The sequence below is a fragment of the Pygocentrus nattereri genome, chromosome 14 (assembly GCF_015220715.1).
Source record: "Pygocentrus nattereri isolate fPygNat1 chromosome 14, fPygNat1.pri, whole genome shotgun sequence".
NCBI classification, from domain to species: domain Eukaryota; kingdom Metazoa; phylum Chordata; class Actinopteri; order Characiformes; family Serrasalmidae; genus Pygocentrus; species Pygocentrus nattereri.
In genome coordinates, this window is record NC_051224.1 from 14,100,589 (window position 1) to 14,118,393 (window position 17,805).

Sequence of the window (17,805 nt, forward strand, 5' to 3'; positions counted from 1 at the left end):
TCTGTCTGTCTGTCTGTCTGTCTGTCTGTCTCTGTCTGTCTCTCTCTTGCTATCTCTCTCTCTCTTTCTGTGTAATGTACCCAGCTGCTGCTGCCAAGGTTCTACGGGTTTGAAACATTTACTTGTGGAAGCTCTAACTTTTCAGAGTAATTCAGTTTTACAAAACATAGAAAAATGCAGTTCAACCTTTTCTTCGTGGGAATACAATTTTGTCAAATTATATATATATAAATATATATAAACACTTGTTTGTGCGTGTATACAAACCCACACATGCAGACTTTTGGGCACTTAAACTCAATAGATAAGTTAACATTAACTTTGTTGTTTCTTGGTTGTTGTCAAATCGATTGTGTGTTCCACTGAAACATTTCTTTGTTGTTGACTTTGAAAGTGTGCTTTCTGGAAAAGAACTTGAGTGCATTCTGGAAGACGTTTTCAGTGCGAGACTGTTGAGAATGACCAATGCTGTGATGTGTCATGATGAACTGAAAGAAACGAATAATTCATTTATTATGTTCTATATGATCTAACCCACTTACCTGACATTTTTATTTGTAAGCTTTGTTACTGTTTTTAAAGTAAATTTCTAAGCGTGAGTGTGTTCTGGGCTAAAAAAAAAAAAAAAAGATAAGTTTATTTGTACTCATTATCCAATAGAATGTGCAGGAAGGGTGCTGTAGTGAGTACCTGTATGTTTTCGACTCATTATACCCCTGGAGGTGCTGGCATTGAAAGCTGCTTGTTAAGTTCTCTGTCTTTTACATGAACATCTTATCATGTAAGTGATATCATGGCATGAGTGTGCAAGGGGGTTTTGGAAAAGGTGCGTGGGCAAATCAAAAAAGGTTCTCACTAGCCTTTTTTTTTTTTTTTTTTTTTGTTAATGACATTGGTTAAGTAAGAGCGTGTATTTGTGTGTTTAAAAGCCCTATTTTGTTTGTCTATTTTCTGCACTTTACTGCTGCATTACAGGTTTGACCTGAAACTGACAAAACATTGCTGATCGTGTCCAGCAGCTGCGTCTCTGTGAGCTGATTGGCTTTTGAAAAAGGAGGAGAATCAGCACAGCAAAATGGTCCTCTATGTTACTAGTTGAGGATTTTCATATTGTTTGAATCTTTATATTGTCCTATAATTAATGTTCGTTTTTATTGACCTTGCCTCATTTGGAAAGTCTTATAAAGACTTATTGTTGTATTTGGATATCAGTCTAAAACGGCTCCTTTGCTTGATCCAGCGTAGTTATTTTAAAGTATTGATGTATGATGGTACTGGAATCATATCTGTATTGGCAGATATTTGCTTTAAAAAAATCTGCATCGGATGGACCTTTAGATTTTATAGATATTTCATGACATATTTATTGTGCTCCAGAAGAAACAAATATTTAGTTGACACTGGGCTACTACCCTAAAATATCTGCATTTTATTAGTCTTGCTACTTTACACTGTAGAAGTAAATGATATATTTCACTTATGTAAATCACGTTGGCTGCAATCCAAATTTTTGTGTTGTGTTTAAGTTAATTTGTCAGCATCAGCTGATATGTACATAAAAAAAATATTGAATATTGGCTTCGGCCCACAATCCCAATTGATGCATCTCTGTTTTAGGGTTCTGATTCTCCTCCTTTTCTCTTGGTTAATAGAATGCACTTTCTACTAAAACCTTTCTAGTTAAGACATATAAGCAGACCATGTTAATGTAAAACTCTGGAGAGACGTTTTAATCCAGAGGACTCGTCCCTTTTCCCGTTTCTACCACTCAACTGTAGCAGTGTATGATTGCATCACTGTGTCTGGTACTCAGATGTGCGGCTTTGCCAACTTCCAACTTCAAGTTTCATTTCAATGTTTTTTGTTGTCCTCTTTTGATTGTTTATAAAAAAATAATGATGGACATGTATTACTGATGGGCCTTTTTTACAATGTTCATTTAACATACTTTCTGCTAACTTTAGGAAGTAAAAAGATTAAGTAGCCATATTTCAAACTTTGTCATTATTTGTGTGGTTGTCAGAAAAAAGAAAAATTTCTCATGTGCCTTGAATAGGAAAATGGGTCAGGGGATTGTGGTCATGGTCAGACCAGCTCCCTTTTTTTTTTTTTTATTTTAATTATTATTATCTTGGTGACCCTTTTCTGGCTAGTCCACAGAAACACAGCTGTTTGGCACTTGTGACTATGGAGAAGTAATATAGTGATTAGATAAGCAAAGATACAGAAAATACAGACTCATTACCAAAACGTGGGGTTACTCCAGGCTGTCCTCATGTCAGCTTTTGCCACACTTCAGGAAGACATCAAGCTCAACTGCTCGTAATGGTTAAAGCTCAGCAAACTCTGCCTAAGTGTCAGCATAAGAAAAAGTACACTCAAAATAAATGTGCTAAAACAGTTCTCATGTCATAGGTTCCCTAAAGAACCTTACAGTGGATGCTTATTTAAGGAACCATTTTTGCGAATGAGATGAGTGTGAAGAACCTTTTTACAGTTCTAAGCTATACTATGTTTTGGGGATTTGGAAAAGTTGTAATTACATGCATTGTCGCGAAGAATATTTTGTAATGTCGGTTGTGCATCGGACCCCCCATGAACGGGTGAATCTGATGACTGAGAGTGTCTGTTCAAAGAGAGTTCAGTTAAAACTTGAACTTCTGAGGAAGAAGGTTAATTATCCACTATAGTTATGTTTTATCAGCATAATGATTTTGCAAAATTAAACTAAAACATTGGGCATTTGCGAACCAAAGGAAAAAAGTTACTTCATGAAGTTTAGAACGTTCTTCCACATAAAACATGACGCTGAAAGCAGTATTAGATATTCATTTTGTTTTGGATAGGGATGCACAATCATATGGGAATCTTATTGCTATCAGCAGATATTTGCTTTGGAAGAGATCAGATAGATGTTTAGATTTGACAGATATGTCAAACTGGTATTTGATATTAATCGTATTACATTCTGGAAGAGCAAGGTGTTTAGGCGACACTAGGTCTCCTTTTTTTATTTTACTTTATTTATAATTTCTCTGTAAAGCTGATTCGAGTTCAGGTAGCAGCCCCTATGTGTACATTTTAATAAATGCTTATGTATCGGCATCGGCATATATGCGACTGAAAAATATCAGCCCACTGTTCCCATATCTGTGCACCCCTGGCTTTGGAAGTTATTGAATCTTTTTAAGAAACGCCATATCTCTGAAATGGTAACTTAACAGGAGAAGAAAAAACTTTGCACACTAATGTGGCAAAGTTATGAGGCATGGTGGTATGAGGTTTTCACATGGTAGTGATATGTTTCACTTAAACCTAAACAAATTAAACCTTGAGGTTAAAAAAGTAAAATATGCTAAACAGGAAGGAGACCAAACTGATATTGCAATCAATCAGTGAACGCCTCAGATAAACTCTAATATGTATGTATGTTTGTTTCCAAAATACAGAAGGACCAAAAAAGGACCTCAAACATGTCCACAAGCTGGCTAGTAATGCTCTATCAGACAGAATGGTTCAAAGGACAGTGTAGCCGAATGCCTTCACTCTGAGTGTGAAGTTATCTTTATGTAGGCTGAAAAGGGTTGGTGATATTGACACAGAATTGCTTAGCCTGTCTCCTTGAGGTTTATCTGTCCTTAGACATGCTCAAACATGGCAACAATAACCTTTGGTTTCTCTGCATGAGCATTCTCTGAAATTCTGTTTCTGTGGAAGCTCCAATGAGGATGTGAGTGAAAAGGGGATCTGAGTCAGAAGTTTAAACCTCGAGTTAGAGCAAGCAAGTGATGACACTATGCATTCTGATTTAAGGAGACATACACAGTTCGTCTGTGCTCCTACACCCCTGCCCAAAATAGCCTGCCCAGCACCCTGTTATTAAAAGGTTGTTACAAGTGGACAAGGAAGGGAGGAAAGAAGGAAGTGTATACAGATGAGTGCTTTATAGTAAAAGGCAGGGGAAGTGACAACTCTATTTTACAGAAAATAAGGGAGAATCAGACTTTCCATGGATTCAGGCTCACAGCTGAGTCTCCACTCTGGTCATTTATCTTACATGTGCTTCACACTGTTCTGCTTATTTTCTGCATTTTTTAAAAAGTTGTCACCATGACTAAACACATTGTACAATTTCAAACAGTGTACTGGGAACCTGAAGGCTTGTGCTGTATCAGTAGTTTGGTTGTGCTCACTGTGTTAATAACCCTATCATGGAAAACTGATTTTTCCTCACTAAAAAAAACAACAAAAATATGATAAATAATATCTAAACCCTGTTAAAGAGCCCATATCATGGGAAGCTACTTCCCTTGTTTTTGATTTTGAGTAATAATACATGACAAAGTAATATATGAATACTGAAAACTTTACCGAAATATGCTTCAAAAAATGCTTTAAATGAATCATTTCTGTGATGTCACAAAAACAAACTGATTTCCTAGTTCATCATTAGTCTACCAATTCAGCCTACAGCAGTTTAGCTCCACCCATTCATTCGCTCTCAGGAGTGTTTCAGCTCTAAGTGGCTTTTGGATAAGATGCAGTACAGGACAGCCAGTCAGACCAGGGCTCATGTAATAGCCTTAAAGGCACAGTAATTATGTTTAATTCTAGCCTTTTAGTTCTAAGTTTGTTAGGGGCAGTTCTTCTCCCTTTGGGATGCCTACAAACGCTAAAGCTCGAAAGCGAGAAGTGCAAGTAACAACAGAAACGTCCAGGATCTCAACCAACAGAAGAGCTGCGTGAGTTAGTAAGGCTCACTTATACGTACCTATATACTTAGAAATACCCATAAAAGCACAAATTCATCAACATTTGAGCTACATAAGTACATCCCGCTGAGTAAATCTGAGTTTGGTGCCACCTCTGTTTGATGTGTGATGGATTTGTCCGCGGGGGCGGAGCTACGTCTCAGCGCCGTTATAAACCGCCACCGTGTGGCTGAAGATCTTCATGAACTCAAAGCAGGAAAGAGAGAAACTCAGCATCGCGCAGCAGGATTAAAACGAGGAGCACCAAGGAGGCGTTTTTCTGCTGGATGTACAGCTCCAGGTAAAGAGCCTGGTCGGCGTTCTTTGAGTATCTGTAAACTAGAGCCATCCGTCTTTCAGTGGCGTGCTGCACTGTTACTGGAACATCATGTTCTCTTTCACATTTTTATTTTATTTGAGGTGCTGGAAAAAAAATCTAAACATTTTACTAAACATAAAAAGCCAAAAAAAAGTAGCAAAAAAAACGTGATATCTTAAATCAATATATATATTTTAGTGGTTTTTTTGCTAGCAGAAGGTTCCTGATTTACCACAGTCGATGAGTTTCTGCCAGATTTTCCTCACAGGATCCTGCAGACACGCTCATCAAGTCAGTTCACCTCATGATCTCAACCAAAGGTTAACTTTAACTTCTTCTCTCCTCTGTTATAGTGACTGTGACCTGAGGACACTGTGAAGTCCAGATTTCAATACACTTGTTATTTTTAGTTTTAGAGCAGAATTTATTAATGGAAAAAAAATCTTACGCTGGTTTTTGGAACAAGTTACTGTCCCACTGAACCCTGTAACCTCGCTGAGCGGAGCCCTTCAGACTGCAGTCCACTCTGTTCTACAGTTAATGGATCCAGATCACAGAGGAGACCTCAGCACAGCTGGAATCAAGGCTGCTATTTCCTCATGTGCTATTGTTTTTGAGACGGAATAATATCACAGAAAAAAAATCTGGCATCTTAGTGAATAACACACTTATAATGTTTATATAAAGTATACAGTGATATGTTAAATAATCTACATGGTTAGAAATAAAGGTGCTGTGCTGGAAAATCTTTCGTTCATCAAGGTTTCAGCAAAGTAAATGTTCCCTCAAAGGTACAGCAGTAGTTTAAGGTCCAATTGTGTACCTTAAATAAGTTTTTTTCTCCCATGTGAAAAGTACATATTTGCACCTTTGCATAACCTAATGTTTTAATACCTTTATTTCTGAGAGTGTAGTTACCTGGCTGCCTTAAAATTCGGTGTTAACTGAACTTCAAACAATACATTTATAGAGCGTAAAACAGATTTTTGTCCTGTTAGTTAATAAAGTTCTGTTAAATCAAAGTTTTAAAGCAGCCTGGTTTTTACCTTTTCAAGCTAAAGCACCATTTGTATTATAGTGCAGTTAGATTTGTGTTCTGTATTTTAACATTTTCTTTACCCAGCTATAATCAGAAGAGTAAACTGTTTTTTATTTTAAAAAGCTGACTTTTATGATGTAGAGAAATATAGGAGGTTCGATTAAAACTCTATGAAATGTTCACACCACCACTCTTTATTTTTTTCTGTATTTTTATTGTTCTGTCTTTCAGTTCACCTCTTTTGTTCTTTCAAAGAGAGAAAAAGAAGAACAGAATTAGCCTGCGAGGTTTGCGTCACTGCCAACGATGCGGGACTCCGTCTTCAATTGCTGTTTTGCCCCGCCCCATCCTCCTCCGGGCAGGCGGGATGAATCCCATTTCCAGGGCAATAGAGCGTTGGCTCCGCCCCCTAACGACCGACGCTTCTTGATCTTCTTCGACTTCGATGAGACGCTGGTGGACGAGTGCAGTGATGATGCGGTGGTCAGCGCAGCGCCTGGTGGCTCTCTCCCCAGCTGGCTGAAGGACACATATCGACCGGGCAGGTATAACGAGTACATGCAGCGTGTGCTGGCCTACCTGGCTGAGCAGGGCGTCACTCCAGGGACCATCATCAGCACGATAGAGCGACTTCCGCCATGTCCGGGCATTCCGGCACTGCTGCGCTTCCTGATGTCCCGCCCACCGCGGGATTTTGAAGTTGTGTGTGTGTCTGACGCCAACACAGTCTTCATCGAGGCATGGCTGCAGAATCTGGGCTTCCGCCAGCTTTTCCTGCGCATCTTCGCAAACCCTGCCCACTTTGACGACAACGGCCAGTTGCAACTCCGCCCATTCCATTCCCACAGCTGCCTGCGGTGTCCCATGAACATGTGCAAGGCGGAGATCGTGCGGCAGTACACAGCTCAGCGGGTTCGTGAGAGAGGTGGTAGACGCTACCAGAAGGTTCTGTACGTCGGAGATGGAGCCAACGACTTCTGTCCGTCACTCACACTTTCGCCGGGGGATACAGCTTTTCCTAGGCGCGACTTCCCCATGCACCGGCTGATCCAAGAGATGGGGGAAGCTAAACCTGGAGAGTACAAGGCCAATGTGGTACCCTGGAGCAGTGGCGAGGATATCATAAACAGGCTCAGGAAGATAGTGGAAGAAAAGCCTTAAAAGAGTGGTTCACAGTTCTGGAGTAACCCTGTCTTGCATGCTTTGGTATTTTTTGGGTTGCTTGCTCCAAAACACCTCATCCAAATCAGACAGTTCTCATCAGTTTGTAAAGTTGGAAAACTGTCTTGTGACCAAATCATAACTACCTGTTGTTTGGTTCGGGTAGCCATCGGCAAGTGGTAAATCTATCGCGTGAGCAATACCCATAAATCTTGGGATGGACCAAATTCAACTTGGTCTACTGTGGTCATGTAGTATTAGAAAACTGCCGTGTTCAGGTGATCCTCATAAACGTATGAATTTCCCAGTTTACCACATGCAAGTTGCATACAAAAGTATGAAAGTTGTAAATTAAGTCGTAAAGTGACACTAACCAGCGTAGTGTCTTAGTCCATGTGAACAAAGTCAATCAAGCCAGCAAACAGTGTAGTCTTCTGTGTGGTAAACAATGTATGACTGACACCTAAATTTCGGTATCATGTGCGTAAATTACTGTAACCTTACACATACCTGTAGAAAGCAGGCAGGCATTATCAGTAAGAAACCAAGAATAGATTTTTTGGTGAGCGATATTAGTGATCCATCATGCAGATATGATATGACGTGATGAATTTGCCAGTCGTCGATGACCAGCCAAACGTCTCAAGAGGCATTCCATTACTATATTAGCAGGTTATTTAGAAGAGCCCTTATTGAGGCGAGTGACCAAGTGACCTCAAGTATTGACTTCAAGACAAAATGTGCCCAGATATCATTGAGACTGGCTGCATTTCCCTGAAAATGATTTTCACAAAATGTATGTACATTATACTCGCGCGTCTCAAAAAACATTGTGCGTGATAAAGTTTGCATGACTGATTAGCTCACTGTGGCTAACCCAACAGACAGTGACTATATACTTTTTAAATGATTTTGAAAGTTGGCAAGGCTAATTACTAGCACTTTTCTGACTTAAAGTGGCATATTAGAGCCAAGAAAACAGTCAAGTGCAAAAGATGAGGGCACTACAAAGACTAGGATTGTGAACAGCCTTAGAAATACCCAGCCATGCCCAAACATATACATACCCAAAGCCTTAAAGTGAAGCTAAATATACAGTTACATGTCAAGTGTCACACATTATGAGCAGTGTGCGAACTCTGAAACAACAGAGGAGGGGTGGTATTAAGGCACAGCTATGCTTTCCTTAATTATGCATATCTGTGCACGGGATGTCTCCTCCGCATATCCTGCATTCATTTGGAGCGTGGATCAGGCATATCCTCAGAAATGAATGCTAGGCATGCACCACATTCAGTACCAACACAAGTACTGGGGGCAGTATACCACAACGTGATGACCTTAGCAGCAAACCGAGCCAACCATGAAAACAACTGCAACAACGTCAGAAAGGACGTAGTTTGTCTACAATATCCTCTAATTATTTCTCCTTGCTATTCCATGAATCAAAAAAATCTAAAGTAGTCATGGAACGTATTGTGAAGCCAGCCTGGGATGTTTCTGCTCTGACCTGCCCCCTAAAGGATAAAAGCTTTTATTCCTCCAGATACACAGACGAGTTCCTCGTGTAACAGCTGTTTGCGCACACATGTGTGTCATATACAATAAAGTATAACTGTGCCTTTAATGGCAGCTGCTCTGTTATGCCAGCCAAGGCCAATTTAGCCTTTTCTTTGTTTGTGGCTGAGATTATACTGATTATGTCAGTATGACATAACCTGTGTGGAAATATCACCATGCTCAGAACATGTTCATCCATATTCTATAAGCATTTCTTTGAGCAGTGGGTAACCTGAGAGCTATAATAATGCATGAACAAAGTCAGAACCATAATTTAATGATTTTGTCCTAATTTGGGTGCTTTTTTGAATCACGTTTTTACATCTTTCTAGTACTGTCTTTGTGTGTCCTACATGTCAATGTGTGCATGTGTGTTGTTTGTCTGCATATCATAATCGTCTCATGCAAAGTCCGAGACTGTGTGCCTTTTGTCTCTTAGTCTGCAAAGTAGATGTGTCTTGTTAGTTGTATGCATACCTCTGTCTTACTAGGAGAGATATAAATGATTTGCTAAACTCTGTGTGTCTGAGTCTCCATCCACCTGCTTTCAGCCACTGCTCTTTGACCTGGAGCACACAGAGGGAGCCATGCATGTGGTAAAAATGGTCTTGGACTGAAGAGCTTATTCAGGTCTCCTCTTTCAAGGTAAAGTGAACTGAACAACCTTAATGTGACACTCCAGGCAAAATGAAAAAGTATCCTTGGCTAAATGTGCCTAATTGCCTCCTGCAGCGGTGCTGTGGTATTCTCTAGAGTTAGCTTTTCCAGTTTAAAGACAGGGAAACCCCCTTCTGATGATGTGTCTTGAAGGTGTAGGAACTTTTGAAAAACTACAAGCACATTAAGGTGGATACACAAGGGCAGGCTTTTTTCCCACCAGCTGGCTAATGCAGTAGGAAGCCAGTTTGCTAATGCTGCTGTTACTAAGCTATATATTAATTCTGTTTTATTAGCCTCAAGAATCAGTGGATGCTGTAGTAGACAACAATGTATTTATCAAACAGATGAAGCCAATGCAATGGTGCACTACAAAATATTACATAACATATAATATGTGATATGCTAGTTTTCGGTTGGAATATTTAAGAATCAATTATACTATTACTTTTACTAAGAATAAATCCTGAACTGCACCCAGTCACATTCCAATTAAACTCTACTGTAGTAGAAGATCCATGAGCAGCTTTGGAGAAACAGGTTTGGTTAGAGCTTCTGTGGCCTCTAGCAACTGGCCTTCACTACATAACACTGGTAAAAGTGTACAATGAACACAACAGTGAATAAGTGAGACTCTGTCTGTGTTTTGAAACATTTACAATCTAAGCTGAGAGTCTGAGGGCGTTTCACAAAGCAGGATTTCCCAGTAAAGCTGGCTAATTTAAGACCATTGTGAAAACTGCCCCAAAAGAATGTGCCATATCTCCCCTATTGAAGAAACTTGACTTTTGGCACAAGTTAGCTGGTTAAAACACTTTTACCTGGTCACATATTTGGGGACAGTTGTGGCACTGAACTCAGTAACTGGAACCAACACTCTATGATTAGAATATTTCATTTAATTTAACTGGATCTGTGAACTGCAAACATAATCTACGTTGGATCGCTGTGAGCCGCTTAATCTTTTTCATATTTTAGTCTGTTCGTAATCATTTAAAAAAATGCATTATCAGCACCTTGCTGATAAAAGCAATATAAGGCCAGTTTCCTAGCAACAGATTAAGCCTAAGCCTACACTAATGAGGATTTTCAATAGTGAATCACCATGGGCATTGCAATTTTGAATGCATGTTGAGAAACATGCTGGGCTTTTAATCCCCATTGGCCTATAAAGTTTCTCCTCATTTCTTTGCACACACAAAAAAAGTTTGAGACAACTTATCCAAGGTTTGTTCTGAAATCAAGGTTATTCAATTACTCTTAGGATTTGATTGCATTCAGCCACAAGAGGTACTCAAAGGTATTGAATATAGCACCAGCACTCCAGAGAACATAGCTCCATGCTTCACAGCCCAATGCTGGGGGAGCTTTATATCCCTCTAGCCAACGTTTGGCATTGTGCATGGTGAACTTAAGCTCCTGTTTCATGGGTGTCTGGATACCTTTGGACACACAGTGTAAAGGTAGCCAGAAAGTGTAAATGTCTCCATCTAGCGGTCAGGTGCGTCAAGTGCATCACGAGGCCGCGCATCAAAACATTGCCCGAGCTTCCTCATTGGCCGAAAGGGACACGTGGCCTCACAGCTGATTTTCCTTGGATGGAGTGTTTTTGTAGAGCTGTCTGTACGCCCTCACTCTGCCTGGGCCATCCCGGCTATGAGGCCGCTTCTCGGCGACTCTGCAGCGGTCGCGGCGCTCTGACCGACACACAGCGCTTCCCCCTCCGCCACGCACCATGGCCCAGGCCGCTCAGATGAACGTCCTCGAAATCAGCAGCCCCATCCGCGTCGAGCACGACAAAAAACGACGACAGTTCACCATCCGTCTCAACGGTAAAGACGCTGAAGTTGAGCTGGTCGCTTCGGCTGCCTGGGCGACGGAGCTGCTGGAAAAACAGCTTCACAAGCGGCTGTGTTTTACCTTTGTTTTCATCACAAGCTGCCTAGCTGAGTGATATGGGCTAGCAAGTTAGCCAGCTGGCTAGTTAGCTGGGAAGAGTCCTCACCAGTGCATTAGCTGGTTCTGTATCCTCTGTAAACAATAACGTTACCGTAGAAACATTGACTTTTTCTTTGTTTACCCTGCACTTCAGCGCATATAGCTACCAGACGGTGTATATGTAGTAAAGGAATTTAGCCTAATCAGCGGAACAAGTTCTCCAGACAGCTAGCTTAGCTTAGCTTAGCTAGCTGATAATGTAAATTGTTTATGGCAGTCGTATCTGCGAGCCAGCTCATATGAGCGAACGAAGCAGTTTTCATATATACAGCTACGATTTACGTCTCAGATCTATCTACTTTGGTGAGGGATACTGAATTCTTAAAAGACCATAGTTTGTTAGGCGTTATTTCTGAAAGAAACGGTGTCATTTTTGAATGACTTTATTGTTTTCCAGCTGCAGTCAGTTAGCCAGCCTTCGTTTGACTTCCTGTTACATCAATAACAGATTTTTATCTGTGGAAAACAAGCAAGCGAATCGCTTTTCCTTTCAACGTGGTTTCCTCCTGGTGTACCTGGTTATTTTATGGAGATGATTGTTTGGACAACATTACGTCATTGTTGCTGTAACATCAAGACATTCTGATAATAGCCCAGATGAAGCGCCTCAATTAGTCGAAGTAGGCTGCTCCACAATTAGGCCACACTGTTTAACACTTTACTGAAGTGCAGCGCTCATAAAGCTACACCACACCTACATCACACCTACATCAGCCTTTCATGACAACAGACACAAACCTGTATGGGCGTTTATAAAGGCTCATTCTAAAAAGTCTTAGTTGTCATAGCATTTCTTGCCTATCCTGAGGTGACATCACATCAGAATAGACAAAAGCAGCCTTTATTACAGCTGGCATTTGTTGGAAAAACCCTTGACAAATGTTAATGTGGGTTAATGTGAGTTGTCCTAAAAGGCTTGTGTTGGTGTCTTTTAGCCTTACAAATACTGTCCTTCAGTATTTGTGTCACCACTCCCAAACTTTGTGACCAAAGTGCAATGTTTGTGGTGGGCTGGGGGCTAAAAAGATAAATAATATATAATTAAACCATGCAGTAAATTATATGCCATTTTAAGCTGACAGTTTATGGATAATATAAAATTGCTTCCAGTTCTTTCATTTGATGAGAGCAACTTTCTGATGGGCCCAGTCAAACCTTTTTTGGCGCTCATGTTACCTTTAGGGCAGCCCTGTGTAGCATACCTCCACTGTAACTGATACATTTAGCACAAGCCCAAAATAATCTTAATAATGCTTTTATTAAGCTTTTATAAGTGAAACCATGATCAGAGATGATGTGGTTTGGACCAGGTTTCTCAGCATTTCTCATTCTTTTTTGTGTGGTAGGTTCTTATGACAGGGCTGTGTTACTGTATGAATATGTGGGAAAGAAGACAGTGGACCTGCAACACACCGAGGTGCCAGATGCTTACAGAGGACGAGGCATTGCCAAACATCTGGCCAAGGTGGAGTATTATAATTTAACTAAAGTTACGTGGAAGCTATCATGTAGCTAATGACCCCAATTCATCTGTCCATATTACAAATTTAAATGTTTCACCACTGCATTGATGATGGGTAAAATGGTGTCTGCCTCTAACAGAACATACAGCGCCCCTTAAACATATTTGGACAGGTGTGCATTAAATATATAGTACATTTATTGTGTTGGGTAACAAAATATGAAAAGTGGCATATATTTTAAACAGGCTATTATTTATTTATTTATATGTTTTACCCAATTTTACTCGCTTCCAATTCCACCCGCTAGTACGACTCCCCCAGTCACACAATACTATCAATGCTAGGAGGGTGAAGGCTAACACAGGGTTCCTCTGAGACCTGTGAAATCAACCACTGATTCTTTTTGAACTGCCGCTCACCTGTTTCACGGGACAGCCAAACACGTTCAGAGGAAAGCGCCAACTGCCAGATCTGTTACGTCAGCTAACAGATGCCTGCACTGACTAGCATTGTGTTGAGTGATGCGGGGGAGAAGGGAGGGCCATCCTACCCACCCAGAGAGAGCGAGTGGGCTCTCTTGGACTCCCAGCTTCAGATGGCTATAGCATCACCAAGGATTGAACTCGCGATCTAGTGATGATGGGGCCAATGCTTAGATGTAGATGGTTGCCCCACTCAGGCTATTACAAGACTATAAAGACTGTAGTTTTCTTTTTGGCAGAGTATTACTTCAAAAGGCATGTGGTAAGTTTTAGATCATTATGAAGCATTTGAGCAGTTTCTTTGGATACTTGTGCAGGTTTGTAGACAAGATGCTTTTTCACAATGAAACCATAAGAAAAACAACCCCATACTTTGACATTAGCACGGTTGTGTAATAGTTCTCTTAGTGCAGTGTGGACAGAATTCTTCTTCAAGCTTTCTTTACACAGTTTGATGTTATGCTGAAAGTGATTTCCTCTGAAGCAGACATTTTTTGCTAAACATTTTATGAAGTAACCTAAAGAACTTAATTGAAATTGACCCGTGTTTAAAGTGTCTAAAGACTTTTTGGGCCACTGTAACCAGTTCAGCTTGTTTGGTGTGTAATGGTTCTTCTTGGAAATGTTCCTCTTAGGCGGCCATGGATTTCGTGGTTGAGGAAGACCTCAAGGCTCACTTAACCTGCTGGTACATTCAAAAGTACGTCAAAGAAAATCCCCACCCCCAGTACCTGGAGCATATCATCCACTGAGGGACATGGGAACAGGAAGTGATGGACTCTCATTACTGATTGGGTGCTTTGGATGGGTGGGGCGTTTGTGGCTGGGGGTGGGGGTAGCTGGGTATTCCCAATTGTTTTAACTGGTCATCAGAAAACAGATGAGAGAATGGATGTTGGACAGAAAGCATTTGCAACTATACGGGTGAGGTTATAAAAGTCCTATAAAAATCCTTCGCAGCATGCGTTCTGTTTAAGAGCAGACAAAGCATGCACTTTGAAGTGGACAAACAGGCCTGTTTCTGCAGCTCTCAGGACAACTGTGGTTAATGGATCCTTTAGCCAACAAGGAAGGATCTGTGGAGCACGCGACCATTGAAGACCGTCGGTTTTAGTTTGTTACTGTTATGTTACACTTCACATGCCTCTCTAGCCCAATGCCTTCAGGTCCAGTGGTGCTTATTTACAGTTTCACTCTCACTTTCATGCAAAAATATTCAACTTATTTGGTCGAAATCTGATTGGTGGACAGCACATGTCAACGTAACATTAAGAAATAGCCACTTTGTATTGTAGGTTTGAATGTGGCATGTTTTGTTGCCAACCATGGCCAGTAAAGGTGTTGAAACTCCTGAGACGACCCCCCCCCTGCAAACTAGGGGCAAAAACCTCTCAGGATAGACACTTTAAACACACAATACTGTTGTTCAGCACAGGGAGCCTGTATCATGTGCTTGGGTGGGTTTGTTTAACAGACGTGAATTACCTGTTGTCTACGTGAGCGAGTGTGTGTGTGTGTGTGTGTGTGTGTATTATTCTCATACCTTCCTTTCCCCATGGCCTTATCGGAGATGGCGGCAGTGAAGTCCACCACTAAACAGGGTGAGTTTGGTGCTCAAATAATAAAAGCGATAAAATTTGCCCTGTCGCTCAAACAGCTGTAGCAACATTAGTGACTTTGATGAGAATGATGGTCATCGTCTCTACATGTTTAGAGGCTTGTGTAGTCTGTTCTGTTACCGTTAAAGGTTGTGACCTATGAATCACAGACGAAAAGATGCCTGAAATTCATCACATTTTTATGCATTTATGTACTCTATATTAATATTCATGTTTTTAAATAAATAAATATATGTACCAAGTATTGTTGCTGTTTGTTATTGAGCTCTTCATGTTTTATTGATAGAATTCATAGGATGTGATTTCATTACTGGGGTGCATCGATACATTCAGCCCACAATTCAGTTAGATTCACGATACTGGGTTCATAAAGTGATATTCTCATGATATTTAGAACAAAATTCAAATGAAGAAAAATGTGTTTAATCATTAGTGAGTGTAAAAACATGTGAGACATGCTCTGCATCATCCCATACTGAATTCAGAATCTTCTGGTTGGAATTATTGGTACCCCTACTGCATCTTTATACAATAACACTGATTACATGTCTTTTTCTTGTGCACAAGCTTTCAAAGTTCTGAAATGAACAGCAGGAAATTACAGTTTAAAATGTTTTATTTTTTGCGGTTTTATCTGTGTCATTTGGGAAAACAAGAGAAACAGATTTTTGTCATCAACCATACTATGACTGCACTTTTTAAGACAAATTCTCAGCAACAGCTGAATGATGTGAATAAAAGTGCTTAGCTTAGTAGAACAGATTTTTTTTTTCAGCCACTGTGAATACATACATCAAACATGGGTATGTAATGTCCATAAGTGAAACTGAATGTATTTTATTGTCAACCGGGCAAGCACTGAATATATTAATTCCTGATGTCATTAGCCTACAGAATGTTTCAAACGCAGGTTTTACATTTTAAATCAGATTGGAACCATTTATTAATTTTACTCAAACATTTCTAATAACTTGGTATGAGCATCATAATAACCATGTTATTGCACAACATACTAATGAACAAACTGAAATGACTTGTTTGCTGCTGGTTATTTGCAAACTTTGGTGCTCAAATGATGCAGCTGCATTCAGTGCCATAATTAATAGAATGTCTATTCTCCACAGTGAGATGTCATATTTTTGTATTGTGATATCAGTGTCATGCTATGCAACCCCTCCACCCCAGGATGAGCATAACCATACTCCCATAAACACACCTAAACTCTGAGGAAAGCCTTCCCAGAAGAGCTGATGCCTTTTATAACTGCAAAAGGTGGCAACAAGAACAGACACAGGTAAGTGTACCTAGTGAAGTGGTTAGTTAATGTTCCCTTTCGTACCTTTCAGCAGAGTCTAGACTTTTAGACAGTCTAACTTTTCATTTGATGCACATGTGGGATGGATTCACAAAAGCTTTTCTAAGGAAAAGCTTACAAAGAATCTTAAGACAAACTTTGAGGAGAGAAAGCAAGATCTTAAATGCAATTCTTAAAAACAAAATTTTCATGGTTCCGTTCACAAAGGCTTTCTTGAGAAATGCTTAAAATATTTTTTTAAGAAAATATAAATTGCTTTCTTATGCAGGCGATCAATATTGTGCTACATTATACAGCTTACCATGAACAACAAGGGTATACATTGCAAATTTGGATTAACTGAACTTCCATTAACAGATTATTCACTTTATCTGCTCAGAGCTTGAACGCAGCTAATGGACGTATAACTAAATCCAACAAAAGTTAAAAATCTTTACCAACTAGACCAACTGCTGGAGGAGATGGTGAACAGGAAACCGTCCTTGGTCTATTTTTGCAATTATATTTTGGGAATCTTTAGAAGTTTCTTTTTTAGAGCTTTACCTCTAACATGCCATAAGGTTAAGAAAATAATAATTAATTTTGTAAAATAAATAACACAATAAATAAATAATTTTTTGTGTTAATTGTTCTTACAATTATTCTTAAGAGAAAAGTTAAGAAAATGAAATGAACATTTTTAAGAAACTTATTGAAGAGAAATACCTTTCCTCTGTGTTAAGAAAAAAATACATTTAGGAAGATTTTCTTTCCTAAAGACACCTTAGTTAACTGCCATCAGCCATAATTAGATCTATTCTGGTTTACACTGACTGATGGAATAGTTTGTGCAAATGATCATGTGCTGTGTCTAATCTCACAAATCTGATAGATGAGATATCTCAGTTAAGTATTTCACTGTGCTGTCTAAATGTTGCCTGAGTACAGCCAGATTTGCTTTATTACTTGATTAATGAATCAGACTGATTAAGTCGAGGTCCTTTTGTTTTGTTTTTTTTTATCTGCCTATTAGTCCATGGTCATTATTGTTATACAGATTCCAGCAACAGCACAGTGCCCTGTTTCCAGTGATGTTGTCAACTGAAAGTGTCCCCAACCTGAGTAGAGAAATTCTTAAAGGACTGAATTACTACAGTGGAAAAAGCAGTATCTGGGTGGAAAACACATATGAGTATAAACTATTGACCATGTGTGATTATGATGGAGACCGATAATGTTCTGCAAATGTAATTAATAAAACAGCATCTGACAACATGGTTATTAAGTCTTCAAAATAAGGTTTTGTTGTGGTGTGACTAGAAGAAGGTTCAGCAAAGTGACTGAAGTCAGAACACCCAGCTTACTTAATTTTCTAAATCTTATTTCTCCTTTTTTGCAGTTGTGAGAATTAGGGCTTTTTTTTTTCATTTAAAAAAAAATGATTGTCTCTATTTCTTTTTTC

General features: G+C 39.6%; 2 protein-coding genes across 2 annotated transcripts; both read left to right on the forward strand.

The window, feature by feature from the left end:
- Nucleotides 1-4,960: 4,960 nt before the first annotated feature.
- Nucleotides 4,961-9,346, forward strand: phospho1 (phosphoethanolamine/phosphocholine phosphatase 1). The gene is made up of 2 exons (XM_017686342.2): nucleotides 4,961-5,052; nucleotides 6,365-9,346. The coding sequence occupies exon 2, from the start codon at nucleotides 6,416-6,418 to the stop codon at nucleotides 7,268-7,270; it is 855 nt and encodes a 284-aa protein (XP_017541831.1). The 5' UTR covers nucleotides 4,961-5,052; nucleotides 6,365-6,415; the 3' UTR covers nucleotides 7,271-9,346.
- A 1,699-nt stretch (nucleotides 9,347-11,045) lies between these two features.
- On the forward strand, nucleotides 11,046-15,293 carry natd1. The gene is made up of 3 exons (XM_017686353.2): nucleotides 11,046-11,319; nucleotides 12,832-12,950; nucleotides 14,066-15,293. Exons 1-3 carry the CDS (start codon nucleotides 11,223-11,225, stop codon nucleotides 14,180-14,182), a joined length of 333 nt encoding a protein of 110 aa, XP_017541842.1. The 5' UTR covers nucleotides 11,046-11,222; the 3' UTR covers nucleotides 14,183-15,293.
- Nucleotides 15,294-17,805: the final 2,512 nt, after the last annotated feature.

Coding starts and splice junctions, on each gene's coding strand:
- phospho1 (XM_017686342.2), top strand. CDS start 6,416: ATGCGGGACTCCGTCTTCAATTGCTGTTTTGCCCCGCCCCATCCTCCT.
- natd1 (XM_017686353.2), top strand. CDS start 11,223: ATGGCCCAGGCCGCTCAGATGAACGTCCTCGAAATCAGCAGCCCCATC. Junction 11,320..12,831: donor GTTCACCATCCGTCTCAACG/GTAAAGACGCTG, acceptor TTTGTGTGGTAG/GTTCTTATGACAGGGCTGTG. Junction 12,951..14,065: donor TTGCCAAACATCTGGCCAAG/GTGGAGTATTAT, acceptor TGTTCCTCTTAG/GCGGCCATGGATTTCGTGGT.